General features: G+C 38.4%; 1 protein-coding gene across 1 annotated transcript in view; it reads right to left on the bottom strand.

Moving 5' to 3' along the window:
• LOC119799108 (PDZ domain-containing RING finger protein 4-like) overlaps positions 1–20960 on the bottom strand; it is a 104150-nt gene that overhangs the window by 25161 nt on the left and 58029 nt on the right. The window contains exons 2-3 of the mRNA XM_038308853.1: positions 15241–15494; positions 6218–6320 (exon numbers count right to left, since the gene is read on the bottom strand). Coding sequence (XP_038164781.1) covers positions 6218–6320; positions 15241–15494 — 357 coding nt within the window. The remainder of the gene's footprint in view (positions 1–6217; positions 6321–15240; positions 15495–20960) is intronic.

The following is a 20960-nucleotide window of genomic DNA, read 5'->3' on the forward strand; positions in this document are numbered from 1 at the left end:
CTCAAATAGGTCATTCAAGTGTCTCTGAATTTAGGTTGCTGCAGCTGCAAACTCAACTACAAACACTTATCCTCAGAAGTAAATCTGTGCATAAATACAACTCTTAGCTTAAGTACCCTTAAATGATCATGCATATTTGTAAACTGAAAAAAAAAAGATGAGAGATATCATCTGGCTGTTATGGAACATTGATAGACACAGTGGTACTTTATCCCAGCTTATATCCCAGTTGGAGATCGGCCTGTTTTCCAGTGTGGTCCTGTTTCTCTGGCCGTGACTGAGTGGATGTGCTCTCTTCGTCCTCTGGCATGGGAGCTGCCTTGGAGCTCGTCTGCCTGGCTGTGTGTTTCCTGGACGGGGCCGCCTTTTACAGCTGCTTTTTGTATCTCTGTTTCTGTCTCCTTGAACCCCAGTCGGCCTCAGCAGATGGCCGCTCACACTGAGCCTGGTTCTGGTGGAGGTTTCTTCCTGTTAAAAGGGAGTTTTTCCTCTCCACTGTCGCTACAAGCATGCTTAGTGTGGGGGATTGTATTTGAGTCAATGAGTCAATGCAATCAACTGGTTTTCCTTAGATAGAAAACTTTGTATCAATTTGACTGTATGATCTGGTTGAACTGTAAAGTGCCTTGAGATGACATGTGTTGTGAATTTGGCGCTATATAAATAAACTGAACTGAACTTATAAATAAGGACATAAGTTAGGAAAAACCACATGTTAAGTCTAAAAAATAGTCATCATCTTTATTAAAGATTTTTTTTAATTGATGGGGTTGGTAGCTGGATTATTAAAGCAGCCTCAGAGGCATTAAACCCGTTGTAGCTGTTAATTGGAGGTACTATGTACACATCTTGCATGCTAATATAACGCGTATAGGGATATCAGTGGGACATACTGAAATTTCTAGAGGTGTCTTTGAGGTGTCTCTAAAAATAAACTCACACGAATTAGGTGTTGGCTGCGAGATTAAGGAGAAGTGAGAGCAGGTGCTGCATGAGCTCTGTCTGCAAAACAAGCCCCAAGTTACTTTATGACTAATTAATAACTGGATGTAGTGCAGGAGACCTTTTGGTAAAATAATCAGGAGAAATAGATTGTTGCAGTGCACATGCTAAATGAAGCACAGTCTGTGTGTATTTAACAATGTGACCCGTTTTTTCTATTAGATGCCTTTTGAGTATTTTTTGCTGTAAGAAAAACTCCCACTCACTTAGATACTATGTAAAAGCATCTGAGCGAGTGCTTCATCCTGAACCATCAAAAACACCTCATCCGATTTCTGTCTCTCTACTATCTCTTTTATATATATATTTTTTTTTTCTCCCTCTGTTTCCTTGCCGAGCTCTCTGCCTCTCAGACAGGAGATTGCAGCGAGTCACGGGACGAGGGCTGACAGTAAATTAATAGCTGGGATGGCGTGATTAAGAAGAAGATTGCTGCCCACCATCAAAGCACATCTGATGCTGTCATGATAATCGTGCCTTTGATTACTGGTAATTGAAAAAGCAGTTGCCAAATGTGTTGATGGCTACCAATGGCAGAATGAGAGGGAAGGCTTTTTTTTTTTTCGAGCCCTGAGTGCTTCACTTCCTCTGAACACACCAAAACAAATCAAGGGGATGGTAACTAACATGGTTCAGTGGCAACACACATCAAGGAGTTTTCTTGAAAAGTATGATGTAGGGCCGTGAAATTGTAGCAATAATAAATGGCTGACAAACTCTAAGAGCCTGAGGGAAGAGCAAAGAGTTTGTTTTTTTTACGCTCCTGTTGGGAGATACAGAAGCAAAATTAAATTATTGTTATAATACCTCAAAACTTGGTCAATACAATTACCTTATTCCCTTTTCTTTTGCAGATTAAAAAAAAACAAGGTTTCCAAATGAAATCCAAATTAAAGCAATGGTTTCATAACATGAATTTCATTCAGATATTTTATGTTGGTCTTTATTTATAATGTCCTTAATGTAAAAGAAATCAAATGGCTCCTAATTTTAAAGATACACAGGATGTTTGCTGATAAGTATAATTGATGTGAGGCTAACAAATCTGTAGCATCTGCATGATGCTATTATGTCAACATAGAACCAACTCTCTGAGGAATGTTTCCAGTACCTTGTTGAATCTATGCCATGAAGGATTAAGGCAGTTCTAAAGACAAAAAAGGACCCAACCTGGTACTCGCAAGGTGTAACTACAGTAGCAGCCATTCAAAATGTCCCTTCCGAGTCAAACACCAGCCTATGGCAGCGCACTTTCCTCCAATTTCCAGCAAAATCCCCTCCAAACTAGAGCTGGAGTGACCCACTCTTGCATATTTTCTTACTCTGACTCCACCTTTTCAGTGAATTACAGGGTTTGACCAGGAGATGACGCTTCTCTTTACATCCAGAATCCAGAATCATGATATAGAGAATATTTTAGTACAAATATTGATGTTTAAAAAGGAATTGTAGGGGACCAGCCAAGGGCCCATAAGGAAAGTGGAGGCAATTTTGAATGGCTACTACTGTAATAAAGAGCCCAGTGAGTGAATATGTTATAACTGTGAAAATCACAGTATTTAGAATTCTCTATGTTTAGGTTTTTTATTTTATTTTAGCCAAAGAGTTAAGAAAGTTCAATTTCCCAGCAAGAATAAATAGCTATTACCAAAAATGTGTTGCTGTTTTTTTAAACATCCTCAAAATAAGATTCAAGTTTTACCAGTGGTGCTGATTAAAACCAGTGAGTTCAAATGCATACCAGCAGTTCTCAACTTCCTACATTGGCATCATCTACACCAGTGTTGTGCATTATTGTTGTTGGTTTGTGTCTTTTCATAAAAAGGTTTGCTCTAGTTCAATCTTTTTCTCAGTCTAAAAAAGCAAACAGCAACGAGCAATAAAAACCCTAAGGTTTTATACCTTAGGCTTTTATTGTAGGTTTTTACCTAATACGATACCTGCCAACCTGATATGTTCTGGCCGACTTAGGACAAACATTACAGAACTGAATAGGGTCAGAACTCCAATCCTTACAGAGTAATTTTTTCAATCCTTTTCCAGTGTTAGGCTTAAATCTGACATAACCTGATTTTAAGTATCTGCAGCCATCCTTAATATTCTAACTGTAAAATCCACTCTGGAAGTGTCATAAAACAACACTCCAGCGTTTTAGGGTGTGATAATCCTTTCACTCAACCAGCCGTCTTGGCTCTGTTTTCATGTCTTCCTCATACTTCATTCAACTTGCTCACATTAATGCTGCCTTTTATCGTACATTAATGCAGGGATGTTTTCTAAATGGGGCTAATTACTGAGTGCTGCACAGTTCACATGATTTGTAGCCACCTGATTGACTTTTAAAAGAAAAGTATTGATTCCGGAAGCTGTAAATGAGTGTAAACAAAGCACCCATAGATGTAGGGATCAACAGTTATTTGCAGACAGCATGTAGCATCCACAGTCCCAATACAAGGACATAATGTGGTTCATATGCAGGCATTTTATGTAGTCCTGCATGTGTGTTGTTCACATTTTAAGAGAGCTTCACAAATGAGTGAACATTGTATGTTATAGTGCTATACAAAGCATACTTAAGACTGTCTCAACTTCATTAACTTCCATTTCCACTGAATTAGTAAATCATATTTCGTTAATTCCTGACTTTGCCATATGATGGCGAAGGGCTTTCTCCCACAGCATTTCCACCTAGCAGAAATATTTTCATGCATCTCTCCTTCAGCAAAAATCTGTTCCATTCAGAAAGAGGCTTTTTAGCTTCGCCTCATTCTCGCTCCAAGCGTTGTGAGCTGTCATACAGTAAGTGGGTCTGCATTAGGGTGCTATACCCCCCTCGGATCATGCATAAAGCTTTGAAGCCTACTGAACATACACATTGTAAAAATGTTTTTTTAATAGCGACGTGCCATAAACAGATACTAAACAGTTCTACATTCTGTATTTGACATTGGAGCCGCAGCAATACGAGTGGGTGAACAAATCTGCTTAGGATGTGAAGAAAAACCGCACGCTTTGTGGTTAGAAACATTCTGCACAAATTCAAATTAAACGCATAGAAGGAGGGAGAGTTGAGCAATCATCATACATCAGAGCAGTCAGAGGCCAGGCACCATGTCTGCTCAGCCATTAGTAACTCTGAACTAAAGAATATTGTACTGCAGCAATAAGCAGGCAGTGAGTGTGTTGATCCCTTCCTGTCAAGTCAGTACATATTGATTTTTAGAGGTGTTTGTTTATTTGTTTGCTGGATTACATGAATAGTTAAGAACAGGTTTTAAATAACTTTTTATAGTGTTGCACCGATACTGATACAAGGGTCGGGCGGGGTCTAATCTGACGCCGCCAGATGGATTTGCTCCGCATATCCATCTGGAAACCTTCCGTTGAAGTAATTTTGGGAAGGGCCAAAAATACTGGTTAGCTGATTGGCCTATGTTGGTGATAGACGGGCCAAATAAACCAATCAGATCAACGAAGCATATGACGTACTAACAGAGAGACGATGAAAACACAACCACAAGCAAGGCTACTCTCGCCGAAACCAGTCGGGAGAAGAGCAAAAACATCTTTTCCTCTGAGAAAAGCTTCCAGAGCAGTGTTTTGCTCTTCTTTCAGTGAAGAAATACTCTGTAATTCCAAAAAAACTTGCTCGATAGCCATTTCATCGGCTGAAGCCGCCATGTTCTTTAGACTGAACTGTCGCGCTTCTCGTTGCGTCACACCTCAACCCGCCTCAAAGCCAACGCTGATTGGACGTTCGTTTAGTGAACGGCCCCAAATTTTCTTTAACGGAGAGTCTCCAGACTGATTAGCGAGTGAAACCTTGAAAGCTTGCAAGATCAGGATGGTCTCACGAGGCTAGGTGGGGCCCCGATTAGCACAGAAATTGTGGTATCAGTATTAGCGAGTACCAACAAATAGGGCACGATGCCATTTTGAGAGCCAAATGTTTATTCAGCTATTGTCACCCATTTAAGGTAGGCAATAAAAAGTAGGGATGGAACGGTTTATGAAAACCGTCCGAACCGTTCGGTTCGACTGTCTCGGTTCGGTTCGCGTGTGTCGCGTTCGGTTCATGCGCTGCTCCTTTTTCTCATAGGTGAAGCGTGTACACTCCAGAGCAGAAGGTGGCGGTACTGCTACCAAAGCCAACCACCAGTAGTAAACAAGAAGAAGCGAAGCAGCGTAGCTGGGTGTAGCAGAAAAAAATCAGTTGTTGTGGAGAATTGTGTGGGTATGGCGAGTGGGAAAGAACAGGAGTTGGAAGATGCGCCAGCAGCACTTTATAGGTCTGCTGTATGGGAGCGCTTTGCATTTAGAGTGACCTACGATGACGGCGGAAAAAAAGTTGTGGATAAAAACAGTGTGCAAGCATTGTGCAACACGTTTTGTTTATGCTAACAGCAACACAACAAACATGTCCGGCTAACAATCAACATATACTGAACCGAACCGAAAACCGTGACCATGAAACTGTGAACCGAACCGTGGATTTTGTGAACCGTTCAACCCCTATCATATATATACACATCAATTTCAAACAGACGGTATTAGCATCGGCCAATACTGCACAGCCAGGTATCGGGTATTAATATCAGGGCAAAAAAATGGTATCAGTGCAACACTAACTTTTTACCAGAGGTGCATCTCATGCCAAGGAACAATTCATCAAAATCTGGTAATGATCCAGATCATGAGGTAGTTTTACCTATGTAAGTCGTAATATGCAGTAATATTTGCTACTTGGCTGAGGTTTGTACTGTGATAGTGCTTTCCTAGTTGTTAATCATTCTCAAGGCAGCAGACCTGTGGTTAAGATCAAAGCATGCTAATGTTTTAGAATTGACCAGTCTAATTCTAGAACTAAATCTGGTTTAATTTTTAAGAATTTTTTGTACGTACAGATTCTCTTCAGCATTCTGGTTAATTTTATGCAATTTTGAAAAAGACAAATGGATATAATTTTAATCTCTAAATGTATAAAGCTGTATGAAACATACCTCTCAAGGACTGTGGCTGCACTTGCAACGAAAGGTGAATTTTCAGAAAAGCTTTTTTTCTGATTAAAAGCATTCATCCTTCACCTTTCAATTAACGATGTGTGCTACTTTGTGTTGTTGTCATAAAAATTTAAAGACTATGTTTTCATGCGGCTAATTAAACGTTTGCAAAACTTCAGCATTCTTTGGCCATCACATCAGATTTCTGCTCCTACCTCATACTCAAGCTCCTCTGTTCTCTCTCCTTCAGCCGGGACCGGGGAGAGGTAGTCCGTACCCTCGTAGTAATCTGGATCTATTGTATGAATGGAATGACAGCTGTCAGGGCAGAAAGAGACAGAAAGAAAGATAAGTAAGACAAAGACAAAACAAGTTTAAAATAGAAAACTGGTGGAATAATAATAATAATTCTTTTAGTCATTTGTCAAACTCAAAACCTCAAAGTGACAACATTTTGTTGCTTTTGTCTCAACTGCACAATGCAGAATAATAGATATGTTAAAGACTTCATGCAGCTGTAGAACATGATAAAAGCACAGCCTCTTATTATTAACAGTGTAGCCACACTATGTAATTTGCTTCATGCTTTTGACAGACGAACCCCCAAGACTGTACAAAGTAATTCTATTATCCCTTTTTCAATCACTTAACAAAACTCTATTGTGGGGGTCTAACAGAATGTGTGGCAGCTTCAGCACCACCCAGGATAATGACCGTAAATAAATAATCACAAAAAATGAAAAATAAAACTGTTAGCGTTAAATAAGGAGAGGAATGTGTCCTATCCAAAAAGACAGCTTACTTATAAATTTAACATTTGGAAATGTCAGAATTTTTCCTACTAATTATGTTTTTTTATGAGGAGATTGAACATTAAACAATAAAATAACAAATGAAACAATCTAGCCTCAACATATTAGTATCTATATGAAGTTGGCTGTTTATTGGATGGTGCGTCTGAGCCCAGAACAGGAAAAAGAAAATGTTGCTTTATGAGGCACGTTGATTAAGTTTGGACTCAGCCTGTGGCTGTTGCTTTTAGTTGCATTTTTTTGTTTTTTTAATTGACCATTTTACTTTAATCACCCTGTAAACATTACCTGAGTCCAAAGTGAACCTCTAAGCAGCTCCAATTACGGCTAAATGCCCCCCTTGGGAATTCTGGTTTTACGACACATACATAAATCCATAGTGTTTCTGATTGGTTCATGTACACTAGTTTATAGCTAGAATCCAGCCTTGTTCATATTGGTGAGTTTTATTGATCTTTTACACAGATGGAGAATCCAGCTGGGCTTTTATCTCTGCATATCTAACAAAGCCCCAAATTACAAATGATGACATGCACACATTTTAAAAAGTTTATTGTGCTTAGAAGTAATCATATAAGCTGGATGTAGATTAGAATTGAATTTCCCAATCTTCCTCTGCTTTTGTGATGTTCGATCCCTTGAGGTGAAGCCCAGATATTTCTCTATGCTTAATGTTCCTTTTTCAAAGCTTTCTGCTCTTGTGAGATGAACCAAAAATAAACTCAAATGAGGAAGACAGAATAATGATCAAATTCATTTTTTGTTGTTTGAGGAAAACCCTCTCTTGACACTTTGAATATCTTTCAATTCCTTGGCTCTTTTTCCACACATAACAAGAGAAGAAAAAATTTGTGAATTGAAACTCTTTCAAACGCTTACAATTCGAAATGTGAACTCTTTAGATTTTGTTTTTACATTTTACAACACGAATAGTTGAGATAGATTTCCATAGAATAGTCCAGAACATACAATCCCTCTAAAACAGACTGAAGGTCTTGTTTGTCAAAGGGAAATCGAAGGAAATGTGTTAAATTAGGTATTAATGTATTAATCGTAAAACAAACCTATGCTTCTGTCTATGCATGTAAAGTAAAGCTTAAGCTGATTTAAAGGATAATCTTCATAAGGTGATTTAAATCCTTTACCTGTATATATAAAATGTATCCATAGGAAAAAGCCTAATCTAAGTGGAGCTTGGTTAAGAAGAAAAAGCTGTCGGCTCCAGAAATCTCAGAATATCATACAGATCACTCTTTGGCTGTGAATTCTTTACATCCTTTATCTGAGGGCAATATTATTACTGTATTACTTCTTTTTTATTATTATTTTTTTTTTAAAATATTTTTGTTAGTTTTTTGTGACAATTTCTTAGGCTGAATTTGGATTTTTTTCATACTTTTAGAGAATCAACTGGTTTGTTCAAGTATTTATATCAAGGGTTTAACATATTTCTTAACAACTTCTGATAAATAAGAGAGCAGGTTTATACTAAATAAAAACATAGAAGTCTAACACCAATACGTGAACAAAAAAAAAAACGAAAAAAAAAACAACAGAACAGAAGAGGTCAATGAAAGGTGTTAATTAAATCCTCCACTTTCTGTTATGTAGAAATGACTTTACCCTATAAGAATGCTTATAATTAAAGTTGATTTTTGTAAAACTTTTAATTAAAATAAGCCCTTTGTGAGTCTGATATTTAGACAAATATCAAACACCTTTACTCTACCATAGGGATTTACCAAACTGATATTTCTCTTTTTCTTTAAACTCCTCTGTAAAAATGTATTGTTTCAATAAGGAAGTTGGAGTAATTCTTAGATCTGCAAAAAATAAGCTGCGCTACCTGCCATAGCTGAAATTCATGCATTTGGGGGGATGAAGGGTGTTAACGTCAAGCCCTGACTGCAACCTACATGTCTTAGAGAGAACTTATTTGTTCATTTGTTTTGCTGCAGTTCATCTTTGCAAATCAGTATAAAATACAGTATAAACTGCTGTAACAGTAACTAAAGCTGTCCCATTTAAGGGGAACTGTAATTACTTATAAACCCAATCCTGCTGAGTTGCAATGAAACTATTAGTTTTTTCACAAAATCTAATATTTAGTTGGTTGAATATCCATGTCAAGTTAAACTGTGATGTGGATCAATCCTTTACATGTTTATAAGATCAAACTTTAGAGGTCACCATGTGTATTCATTAACACATAACAGCCTGCTGACCAACTGTCTTTTCTTATCTAATTAAACTATTTTAATTAAGCTAATTTCTCTGCATTCTTTACCTTCTGAGTCTCGGGCAAAAAGATGGGAAAGACATCAGAGAACCATTTATCAACGAAATCTATATTTGTAGAAATCCCATCGGAAGCTTGTTATCCCATTTATTTATTTATTTTCTTTGTATTTGTAATGTAAGTCACACAAACAATGTTGTTTCTCCTTCATGGTTTAATGATGTCTTTTCCTATTTTTTCACATTAATTAGACTGTCAAAGACAAAGTCATACCAGTGAAGCAACAACAAATTGTTTTCCTCAGTATGGCAGTCAACCAAATGAATAAATAAAAGTGAAATGGAATTTATCATAATAATAAGAAATCACTGAACAGTTATAATCACTGTTACTCGTAATATCTATTACATCTGTGAAGGAAAGGCTCAGGATTTGTCTCAATGTCAAATTATTTTGTTAACTTTCAACATTTAAAAAACAACAACTTACCAAAGTGCTTCACAATTACACGAAAATCCTTAATAGAACAAAAAAAAAAAAAAAAAAAATTGGAAAGATTTCCATGGACCAATTGCAATTAAAGTCAAAACCCAGGGAAAAAAGTTGAGTTTATAAAAAGCATTGAAATGATTCTATGCTATGAGCAGAGCAGATATGTAGATAGTTATATCACAGTCTTAGAGCAGCCGCAGTGAATGCTCAATAACCTCAACGTTTTAACTTTGATCTCAAAACGTCAAGGAGAAACGGGCAAGCTGACTGGAGTTCTCTCAAAGGTGTGTGGATCTTGATGAGATCAAATAGATAGGATGGGGCTACACCATTTAGATCTCTAAAGGTAAGCAATAAAATTTTCAAATCAATGTGTGAGCAGAGGGGAACCCAATTAAGACATAACTCCAGAAGGCTAGACTGATATCTTTATGGTTCTTTGTACCAGTTTTAGGATGAGCTGCAGCATTTTGAAGCATTTATAAATGTTATAAGGATGATAGATCTAGTCTGACATACAGACGCTTCTATCAGTGAGCCCCAGGGCAGCTGGGGCTACAATGTAGTTTGCCACCATCAGTGTGTCAGTGTGTGTGTGAATGACTAAATTTAGTATAAAGGGCTTTGACCAAGTCTCCTGACTTGAAAAAGTGCTATATACACTCACCGGCCACTTTATTAGGTACCCCATGCTAGTAACGGGTTGGACCCCCTTTTGCCTTCAAAACTGCCTCAATTCTTGGTGGCATAGATTCAACAAGGTGCTGGAAGCATTCCTCAGGGAGTTTGGTCCATATTGACATGATGGCATCACACAGTTGCCGCAGATTTGTCGCCTGCACAGCCATGATGTGAATCTCCCGTTCCACCACATCCCAAACATGCTCTATTGGATTGAGATCTGGTGACTGTGGAGGCCATTTGAGTACAGTGAACTCATTGTCATGTTCAAGAAACCAGTCTGAGATGATTCCAGCTTTATGACATGGCGCATTATCCTGCTGAAAGTAGCCATCAGAAGTTGGGTACATTGTGGTCATAAAGGGATGGACATGGTCAGCAACAATACTCAGGTAGGCTGTGGTGTTGCAACGATGCTCAATTGGTACCAAGGGGCCCAAAGAGTGCCAAGAAAATATTCCCCACACCATGACACCACCACCACCAGCCTGAACCGTTGATACAAGGCAGGATTGATCCATGCTTTCATGTTGTAGACACCAAATTCTGACACTACCATCCGAATGTCGCAGCAGAAATCGAGACTCATCAGACCAGGCAACGTTTTTCCAATCTTCTATTGTCCAATTTCGACGAGCTTGTGCAAATTGTAGCCTCAGTTTCCTGTTCTTAGCTGAAAGGAGTGGCACCCGGTGTGGTCTTCTGCTGCTGTAGCCCATCTGCCTCAAAGTTCGACGTACTGTGCGTTCAGAGATGCTCTTCTGCCCACCTTGGTTGTAACGGGTGGTTATTTGAGTCACTGTTGCCCTTCTATCAGCTCGAACCTGTTCTCCTCTGACCTCTGGCATCAACGAGGCATTTCCACCCACAGAACTGCCGCTCACTGGATGTTTTTTTATTTTTCGGACCATTCTCTGTAAACCCTAGAGATGGTTGTGCGTGAAAATCCCAGTAGATCAACAGTTTCTGAAATACTCAGACCAGCCCTTCTGGCACCAACAATCATGCCACGTTCAAAGTCACTCAAATCACCTTTCTTCCCCATACTGATGCTCGGTTTGAACTGCAGGAGATTGTCTTGACCATGTCTACATGCCTAAATGCACCTAGTTGCCGCCATGTGATTGGCTGCTGGTGTACCTAATAAAGTGGCCGGTGAGTGTAAGTACAGGCCTTTTATAATTTACAACACAGAGTTGCAAAAGTGCAGTAAAGAAGGGATAACGACAATAATTTTCTTGAGATACGGTTTTGTTTATTTTAGTAAGTCATAGTTGGAAAAAGCTTGATTTAAGGGAATCATGAAAAACAGCATGATTCCCAAATTCAGTTCAGTTTATTTATATATTGCCAATTCAAATCACATTTCATCTCAAGGCACTTTACAGAGATAATTCAACCATATCGTACAGTCAGATTGGTTCAAAGCTTTCAAAGGAAAACCAGCTGACTGCTTCGACTCATTGACTCGACAGCAACCCCTCACACGTCATTGTAGAGTTTAAGGAATGACTTAAACCAGGATAGACCTGTACCCTTAATACTGACATGTTTCACCTGAATAACAGAATATAGAAATCCATAGCATCAAAGTCTTCTGATGAATTTAAAACACGCAAAAAATGACAAAGGTTAATTAGTCTACTGCTAAAATGTTTCCTATTTCTAGTGTTTCATTAAAACTCTTTAAAGGGAAGTTTCTATGATAGCTGAAAAACAGAGATAGGAATGGCTGCAGCATGGAACCCTATCATAACACTCGTATAGTGAACTAAAAGGTACATGGAGATGTTATTTGACTCTAACTTTTGTATCTATTTGTCAGTAACTCACTCGGAAGGATAACAACGACCTTCTGGTATACTGTTATTATATATTTTTTTAAGCTTTAGCCCTTTGTGTATATCTACAATAAGAACAAAGGTATAATACTGTGCATATGCACAGGGGATAAACAAGGAAGAAGTCTTCTGCAGATTAGCCATAAGTGACAACCAGGAAATGTGGAAATAATAAAGGTCCAAGATCCAGTATGAAAAACATAAAAAAATAAAAATAAATAATTGATTCCAAGAGGGATAAGACTTCTACACAGTTCAGAACACAGTGAACTTAGAGTGGTAGCTAAAGCTGACGAGGCATTCAGATGTGGCTACTATTTAAATAGGTTGTATGATTAAACGTCTTATTAATACCCCCCCCCCCCCCCCCCTCCATTCTCTGATAGAAAACTCTGTGGAGGACTGACTTCAACTTGTTGCTTTAGAACAGTTTATTTAATTAATATCAGTTGGTCTTCGAACAAACCAAGCTGTTGTTTTTCGCAAGGCATTGCAGGAAAGTCCGATATTTAATAATCACCATCTTGCCTTTATGAGAGTTTTGTGGTACTGCAAGCACTCAGCACCATGTCTGCTCATCGCAACCGCTGCTGACTTCTCTTTCTCAAAAAGGATTAAATAAAACACTATCAGGATGGACACTTGTGTAATATAACCTTATTCCATGATGAATAAATTTTTTTTTTTTTTTTTTTGTATCAGCATATAACCTTACTATACACCTTTAAGCCACACCTTCCAAGTTCTTAGCTTTTCAAATAAAATTTCATGTTGCATATCATTATCACTTGGCTTATTTTGGAATGATACAAATGTTGGAAATTACACCAAATTCTGAGACGCATCACAAGCCCCTTTCCCAATGAAAGACCTGGGATTCATCAGGATCCATCAGATTATTTCCCCATTACTTCAAATATTTTTCTTTAAACTGTGACGAAAGAGTTTATAATTATCACCTACACCTACAAGGGATGCTAAATTGCACCTGCAATTTTTTTATGTGTGTGTGTGTGTGCTATAAGTGTGATAGTTGCAGGTGATCTACAAAGATTGCTGTGCAAATGTTAAGATGTGCAAACTGTTTTGGTTTCTGCAATTTAATTGAGCAGCTTGTGCATTCTAAAGGCAAGTGAGAGAGGTCGTAAGAGAAAGATGGGGTTCAAAGTCATGTTGCCCACTTATTGCACACACACACACACACACACACACACACACACACACACACACACACACACACACACACACACACACACACACACACACACACACACACACACACAGTCCCTTTACAAATATCTTGTAACATTTATATGAGTCCTGAGGCTGATGTATGATGTTAACATATGAAAAAAAAAAACTTTCACATCTATCATTGCCTTTCTCAACCTCTCAGCTAATGTGTGCTTGAAATTGTCATTTTGAAAAGCATTCCCCTTATGATGTCATAGGGGGAAACAAGCTGTCCAGAGCGGTCTGTTGGAGCCCAGTGGTGAAGCTATGAACTTCATCTCATGTATTATTCCATGTTTCCCAGGCTTTTTTTATGAACTCTTACTGGTTGTCATGGTTGCGGGTTGTGGATTCATGACAGATCCAAAACAGCTTATCAAGAGAGGCTGAATAAGGAGATTTTCAGTAAAGGCTGCTTACCTAGTCTGTAGGCCTCATTGTTAATGCTTTTTATTTTCTAATGTAGCATAACGTAGCATAACATGGGACCAAACATTTAAAAATATATATATAATTCTATTATTGTCATTGAGCACATTACATGAACAGGCTGCCTTAAAGTGCAATAAACAAAAATTAAATCATAAAAAAATACAATCATGTAAACAGAATTAAATTAGAGGCAATAAAGTCTGGTTTCCACCGAATTAAGCTTTTTATGTGGTGACAAAAAAAGAGATATTAAACATAAGACGGTTTTCTTTGTTTGCTTCCTTCACATTCTCCCATGGGTTTGAATGTCATGAAACAGGTGGAAACATATAAAACATAATCATGCTTCGTTTTTATAGAATGATAGAGGAAAACAACAGAAAAGGGTACAGTATTTTCACTTTCTTTGCTAATCTTCTCTAAAAAAAAAACCTAACAATTTTCCAAAACAACTGGTTTTATATAAACATAACTTTTCCTGCAGCATGACCTTATTTATTAATCATTTTTATAAAACAATTTCATTTTTATTAATCAGTGCTGTGTGTGTCCAATAAAAAACATCCACCAGAAAGGAGTGATATGAAGCAGTAACCTGACTCCGCCATCTCATCTCAACGGAAACCTTCCGTTGAAGTAATTTTGGGAAGGGGCGAAAATACTGGTTAGCTGATTGGCCTATGTTGGTGATAGACGGGCCAAATAAACCAATCAGATCAACGAAGCATATGACGTACTAACAGAGCGACAACAAAGAGGAGCCAATTGATAGATCAAACTCTTGCCGAAACCAGTCGGGAGAAGAGCAAAAACATCTTTTCCTCTAAGAAAAGCCTCCAGAGCAGTGTTTTGATCTTCTTTCAGTGAAGAAATACTCTTTAATTCCGATAAAACTTGCTCGATAGCCACGCTAACGCTAGTTTCATCGGCTGAAGCCGCCATGTTCTTTAGACTGAACTGTCACGCTTCTGGTTGCGTCACACCTCAAGCCGCCTCAAAGCCAACGCTGATTGGACGTTCGTTTGGTGAACGCCTCCAAATTTTCTTTAACGGAGAGTAGCCAGACCGATCTGCGAGTGAAACCTTGAAACCTTAGCTTGCGAGATCAGGATGGTCTCATGAGGCTAATGAAGCACGAGGATTACGGCTTAAAGTCAGTAGACCAAGAGGCTCTTTTAGCAGCTAATTTGCACACGTAAGAAACTTTTCTTTTAAAGTTAATATCTTAGTCGTGAAAATATATAGGTCTTGGTCTTGGTTCAGCCTTCAGAAGTAATCTGAATCGTAAACATCATGAAATGGATTTGCATTGAAAGCAAGTGTATTTCTTCTGGGTTGAAAGATAGACAGTTTTATATTTCACAACAAATTAATACACACGGCGCTAAAGGCATTGTTGGGTGATATTTAACTGTAGGTGACTTTGAAAGGCTTGATAAAGGATCTTTAGTACCTTTGCAAGGCACTGCTGCATAAAACAAATCCCTATGGGTTCAGGTTGGACATACCTGTCAGAGAGCAGGAAGGGACAGACATCAGGCACAGGAGGGGTCGAAGGCTGGAGTTTTGCCAGCGCCATGATGTGCTCAAAGGTGATGTCTGTCTGTGTGCACACATCCACCACATGGATTTCCTGAGGGGGGCCGTGAGGGCGGCCACTGGGGGTACGCCTGATGACCTGCACCACGACAGGGTCCCTGGAAGCTCGGAAGGCCTCCACAGTCTCATCATGGCTCGATTTTGACAACTCCTTCCCATTTACCTAAAAACGACAGAAAATATTGCACACATTTTAACATAGCAATTTAAAAAGTGCTTTATTTTGACTGAAATGCCACAGATGAGGTTGGATTCAAACTTTGTCAGTAATTGAAATGTTGCCATGTTCTCTCTGTACAACTCCAACGTGCATAGATGCATTCAGATAGAATAATTAGTCTTCCTTTTTTAATCCCTTTTAAGTCTTCTCAACAGTCAATCACAGAGAAATCTTCACCAATTCAACACACATACAAGTTACGAGTTTGATGCAACATTATCAGAAGATTAGATCAAAGCCCAAATGGCTTCTGTTCACTCATTCCATCTTCACCCTCATCTCCACAAAATGAGCAGATTTTCAGTCAGACTGAAAACCATTTGCACTGCAGCTGGCTCACATAAAGAAAATCATAGCTTCATTTAGCCTAGTAATTTCTCTGAAGGCGAAACCACGAATCTGGAATACCTCGGGAGAGCTTGCTTTAGAAGAATTGCTGAAAGCAGAGATTATAATTTAGATAACTAAAAAAAGTAAGTCAAAGGCAGCATAATTATAGATAGTGGTTGATTTAAATGTGGCTTTGGAGAAAAGTATTTTCCTCACAAAGCAAGGTGAAAAAAAAAACAGCTAAAGGAACCATTTACCTTCACGTGCTTGAAATGAAGAAGCATAGGAAACAGCTGAAAAACATCCAAATAAGCAGATTGGGCATACTGGCAGAAATAAAAACACATCACCTTACTGTTACTAGAACACCATGACCTAAATTCAGAAGCAGCCGACGAAGCAACCAGAAGGGAACTGTTACAGAGGAGCTTTGTTTGTTTTAGAGTTGAGAAAAATTCCACCACTAATCCTTTGTTCATGCTCGTCACAAAAACATATCTCAGTGATTTAAACCCAGTGGGAAATGGCTCAGTATGATATCAAGTAATCCTCAACACATCCAAGCATAAATGATCTCTGGATCCCAGTTGAATGCCGACACTTTCACACGTTTTCTGTAAATCCAAAACACCTGCTGACTATTAAAAGTAGATCATTTTTATACATGATGATTTTTTTGCAGTAAATGTGAAAAACTTTGCTACTATCATTGATTAGCAAAGCCTTTTTCAAGTGTAGCAATGCTATTGAATTATTATGTTTTTACCAACCAAAATTGTGTCCTGTGTTTGGAGGTGTACCAAATACAAAGTGAGGGAGAAAGGTTTGAGCAAGTCATTTGACCTTTATAAAATTAAGGGAGTGCAATTTTACTATTATTTATTTCCATTTGCCTTTTTCACATTTTCTACAAAATGTTAAATACTTGCAATCTGAATTAATTTAAAACTGCATACAGAATTTTCACTTCTGTTGCACTTTCTACCTTTGAATGTTTATATTGGAAAATTCAAAGATAAATCTAAACTAATGGGGGTTTAACCTTAAATGTAAAGAAACCCCTCAGGTTTCTGCAGTTTTTACTTTTTTGGAAGCCTAATTGAGGGAAAGGTAATAAACATAGCCACGTGAAGCGAGTACAGTCAGAGAAATACTAGCAAGTATTAAAAAAAGAGAAAATAACACCTTTTGTTTTAAAGTGATTAGAACGAGATAGAGTTTAGTGAATTTTTAACACTTTTCATGTATTATTTAACTTAATAATGTATTAAGTAACTCTAAGCGTGAAGCCTGAATGTCGTTTTGATGCGCTTGTTATTGTTGAACGATTCTCCGATAGAGATTAGTAAAATATTTGGAAGAAAGTTCGAACCAGAGGAGGAAGCAGGTGCAGAACTGATTTATGAACCGTTACATCATCCTGACATGAGCCTGCAATGTACAATTTATATGTAGGACAGGAGACACAACAATGACCTGCCCAGCATGCAGTCTGGAAAAGCAGGGCAGGCAGGGGTAACCTGCATGGTTGGAGACACTATAGAGATTTCTGCATGAGGTGACTGTGGCTTGGTAGGAACGGTATCCTGCAATGCAAAAGCTGCAGGTTCATGTCCCATTTCCTCCTATTACTCTAGATATTAATCTGTTCCTGTGATGCACTTAACTGTATTGGTGTTTTGGTGGTAAGCATCTTGAATTGTTGATACAAAAATACAATAATGACACAGATTAAAAATCAATTTAAATCAATTTATGGATGTTTTCCAAAAATATCTTTTTAAAAACATGTTATTCTGAAGCCTACATTGTGTCCATCTTTTCCTGTTTCTTTTAATACTCTACTTGGATCCCCAGAGACTTAGTGATGCTCCACCAGGAAGATTTTATTATCTGAGCTGTAACATTCCTCATAGACGCCTCCTTTAGCTCTAGTTGTGCTCTGACCTGCTCCAATGTCTCCAGAGGTGACCTTTGTTTGCTGTGAAGTTGCATTAATCACCTGCGTGGGAGATAAACTGGGTCAACAGTACTCAAGTGAAACTGCAAGACGATTTGGAGAAAAAAAAAGGAAAGAAAGTGTGTGTAGTTTAACAGCCCCCCCTATTCCCTCCTTCCCCTGTTTTGCATATATTCTTCATTTTTTGACAACTCAGTATGTATGAAAAACTACATCAAATATTTTAGAATTTTGTAACGCATTAAAGAATCATTGAGCACCATAATATTTAGCTTTAACTGTCCCCCTTATTTTTTTTTTTCTTTGCGTTTCTGTTTCCTGCTCCTCAGCCTAATCCTACAACATCCAGCCTGGTGGAAACAAAGGAGCCGAACTGACAAATGAGGCAGCCTATAGCGTTTGACAGAACCCAAGAAAAATTATCACATTTCCCAGCTCTCCCTCCGGTACTGACTGTCTGGTCCAGCCTCCTCCTCCTCCAAGCCACACCGTTCAGGAATCGTACTTGACAGCCACAATAAAAACAGCAAACATGTAAAGGAGAACAGAAGGAGGGGGAGTGTGAGTTTGTTTTTGTTTTTATTTACTGAATTTGAACAGAGCCAGATGGAGCAATTAATCCCAAATAATAGCATGAATATTAAGCAGTCTTAAGTCCTGCATGAAGGACTTTGCCATATTTATTTTGCCCGCTTGAATGCAATAAGCATTGTTAAACTGTCAAGATGTGTAGGTGTCTCACAGATGGGATGGAAGATCTTTAAGATATGTTTATAGAAGAGATCAAAAATTCTGTCTGCGGAACATGTCATCAAGTCAGGTTTTTAAACTGATTTCCCACCATTAACCCGTTATCCATTAAAGGAACATTTTCCCAGTTTTAAAGTTAAATGCCACAAAAAGATTATAAGTTATTTCATATGTTACTTATCTTGTAATATTATATCTTACTTGCATGTTGTCTCAATTTACAATATATTTAGTTTAACTAGTCACTGACACTAAAGCTGCTGATCAGTCAGAGAGGGATCCGATGTTTTTCACCATAATTGAATCTTTAGTATAATCAAAACACATAATAATAATGACTAACAGCCAGTGATTAACTTCTTGCAAATATGCAACAAACCTGCTGCATTATGTACACAGCCATGATGAGAATTGCATTCCCTCACTACAACTTTTTACACATTCAGTCTCTGTTACAACAGGTTATTAACGGTTTAAGATATCAGTGACTCTTATAAATGTCCAAAAAAAAAGTTAAAAACAGTCCACTGGACTTTGTTTCCAAGTTTGAAGATGATTTTGTTTCCCATCCAATTCAAAATGTCAGGAATAGCGTTGAGTTCGAGGTTTGATACAGTAGCCCATCAAAGCCTTGTTTTTGTTTTGAAAACATGCAAATTGGAATGAACGAACAGGTCCACCCGTTCATCCTGGATTCCAGGATGGGAAGCGAAACTTCTTCAGACTTGGAAAACAAAGTCCAGTGGATTGTTTTAACTCTTTCTTTTTTGGGAATGAATATGACCTGGATGACTGAGAATCTTCGCCTTCTTATAAATGTCACAAATCTGTAACATACCTACATATATATACGTTTTTGAGATAAATATAAAGTTTGGAGATTATTACCAGGATTCTGGTTTTGTCTGCATTAAAACAAGATCCAGCGAATGCAGATGAGAAAGAATCGATGGAAATTCTGGAATCTTAAACATAAAACAGCACAGGGCATTTCACACATCCTGGCTCAGCACATCCTTAATTATCCCTCTAAAATAGCATTTAAGTTACATAAACACAAAACAGCAGTAAGAATGCAAATATGATAATACAAACTAGATTCACGAAAAAAATTTGGCTACCAAAATCATTTGCAACAAATTGTTTAGCAGCTGCAGCTGCAGCCGTCAGCGGGTCCAAAGCAACCTCACAGCTGCTTCATGTCCCCAACTGCTCCATATGCAGCAAGTCAACATGAATTATCTTATCAGCCTGGAACCAAACAATGGCAGTTACTCAGGAGAGATCATTTGTTCACCGATTGGGATGGGAGTCGATCAGGTAAATGTGAAGTTGGAAGAAAATGGGACGGCGAGACAGGAATCCTGGATCAAGACACATCTGCTGGCTGTTTGTATGGGGATATGAGGCGGCTGCTGCCAGGAGAGAAATGTGTTTTCATTTAAAGCCCCTGAGACAAACACCCGCTTCCCAACAACAAACGCAGTCAACCAGCTTAGCATGGTGTTACAGAAGAATCAAGCCACTTTTTTCTGTTTCCTTCATTTCTCAGTTGCAAAGTCCCTCAGCTGCCAAAAACCAAATAAAATAAGGTTGTTTTTGGCAGAGGAAGGAAGTATGTCTTCGCTCTGGTTAATGTCAAACAACAGTTAAAGATGTCCTAAGCTATTGCTAAACTACAAACCTAACTTTGGGAAAAGTCACTCTTTTTTTCCAATCAGTGCTCTTACTCTGAGGCTGCTGTTGCCTACAGCGTAACACGGACTTGGAGATGCTCTTACCTCCGTTCCATCTTATCATTTATCCTCTAGGATAGAAGACAAGCATAGTGGAACAAACATGAAGCAGCTTTGTGCCTTTCTTCAGGTCCCTCCTTTATCACTGCTGCTGTCTCATCAACTGCTGCCATCCTATCAATATTGCCAGTGACTGGGGGCAGATTAATATAGTGATGGTAGTTGGAAAGTGCAGTCTGTTTATCTGTTAACATGACAACTTCAGCCACATCAGACTCTGCTTTGGTTGCTTTTTTTTGTTACAGGGGGGACAAACACCGCCAGCAGCATCCAAGGAGTCACAAATAGAAACGATTAATATACTTCCTCTGCAAAGGGAGAAAGCAAGCCTAAGGCAGCAAACACTAATAGTCCATTAGCTCTATGCCCCTGAAATAACTGCATGCTCTAACTTTGCAGTTTGCATGGAGCTGTTTGAATCTTAATGAATTGCTTTTGTGTTTAAATCTGAGGTTTACGATGTGATCAGGATCGTAGCAGCACCTTATGCTCCTCTTTGTTCAGCCTTGGGTGCTGTGTGCAGGCAGTAAGCCTCCGTTACAGACAGCCTACTGTGTCTGCTGAGTGCCATCA

The sequence above is a fragment of the Cyprinodon tularosa genome, unplaced genomic scaffold, assembly GCF_016077235.1.
Source record: "Cyprinodon tularosa strain WSP-4 unplaced genomic scaffold, ASM1607723v1 ctg65, whole genome shotgun sequence".
In the NCBI taxonomy this organism is placed as follows: domain Eukaryota; kingdom Metazoa; phylum Chordata; class Actinopteri; order Cyprinodontiformes; family Cyprinodontidae; genus Cyprinodon; species Cyprinodon tularosa.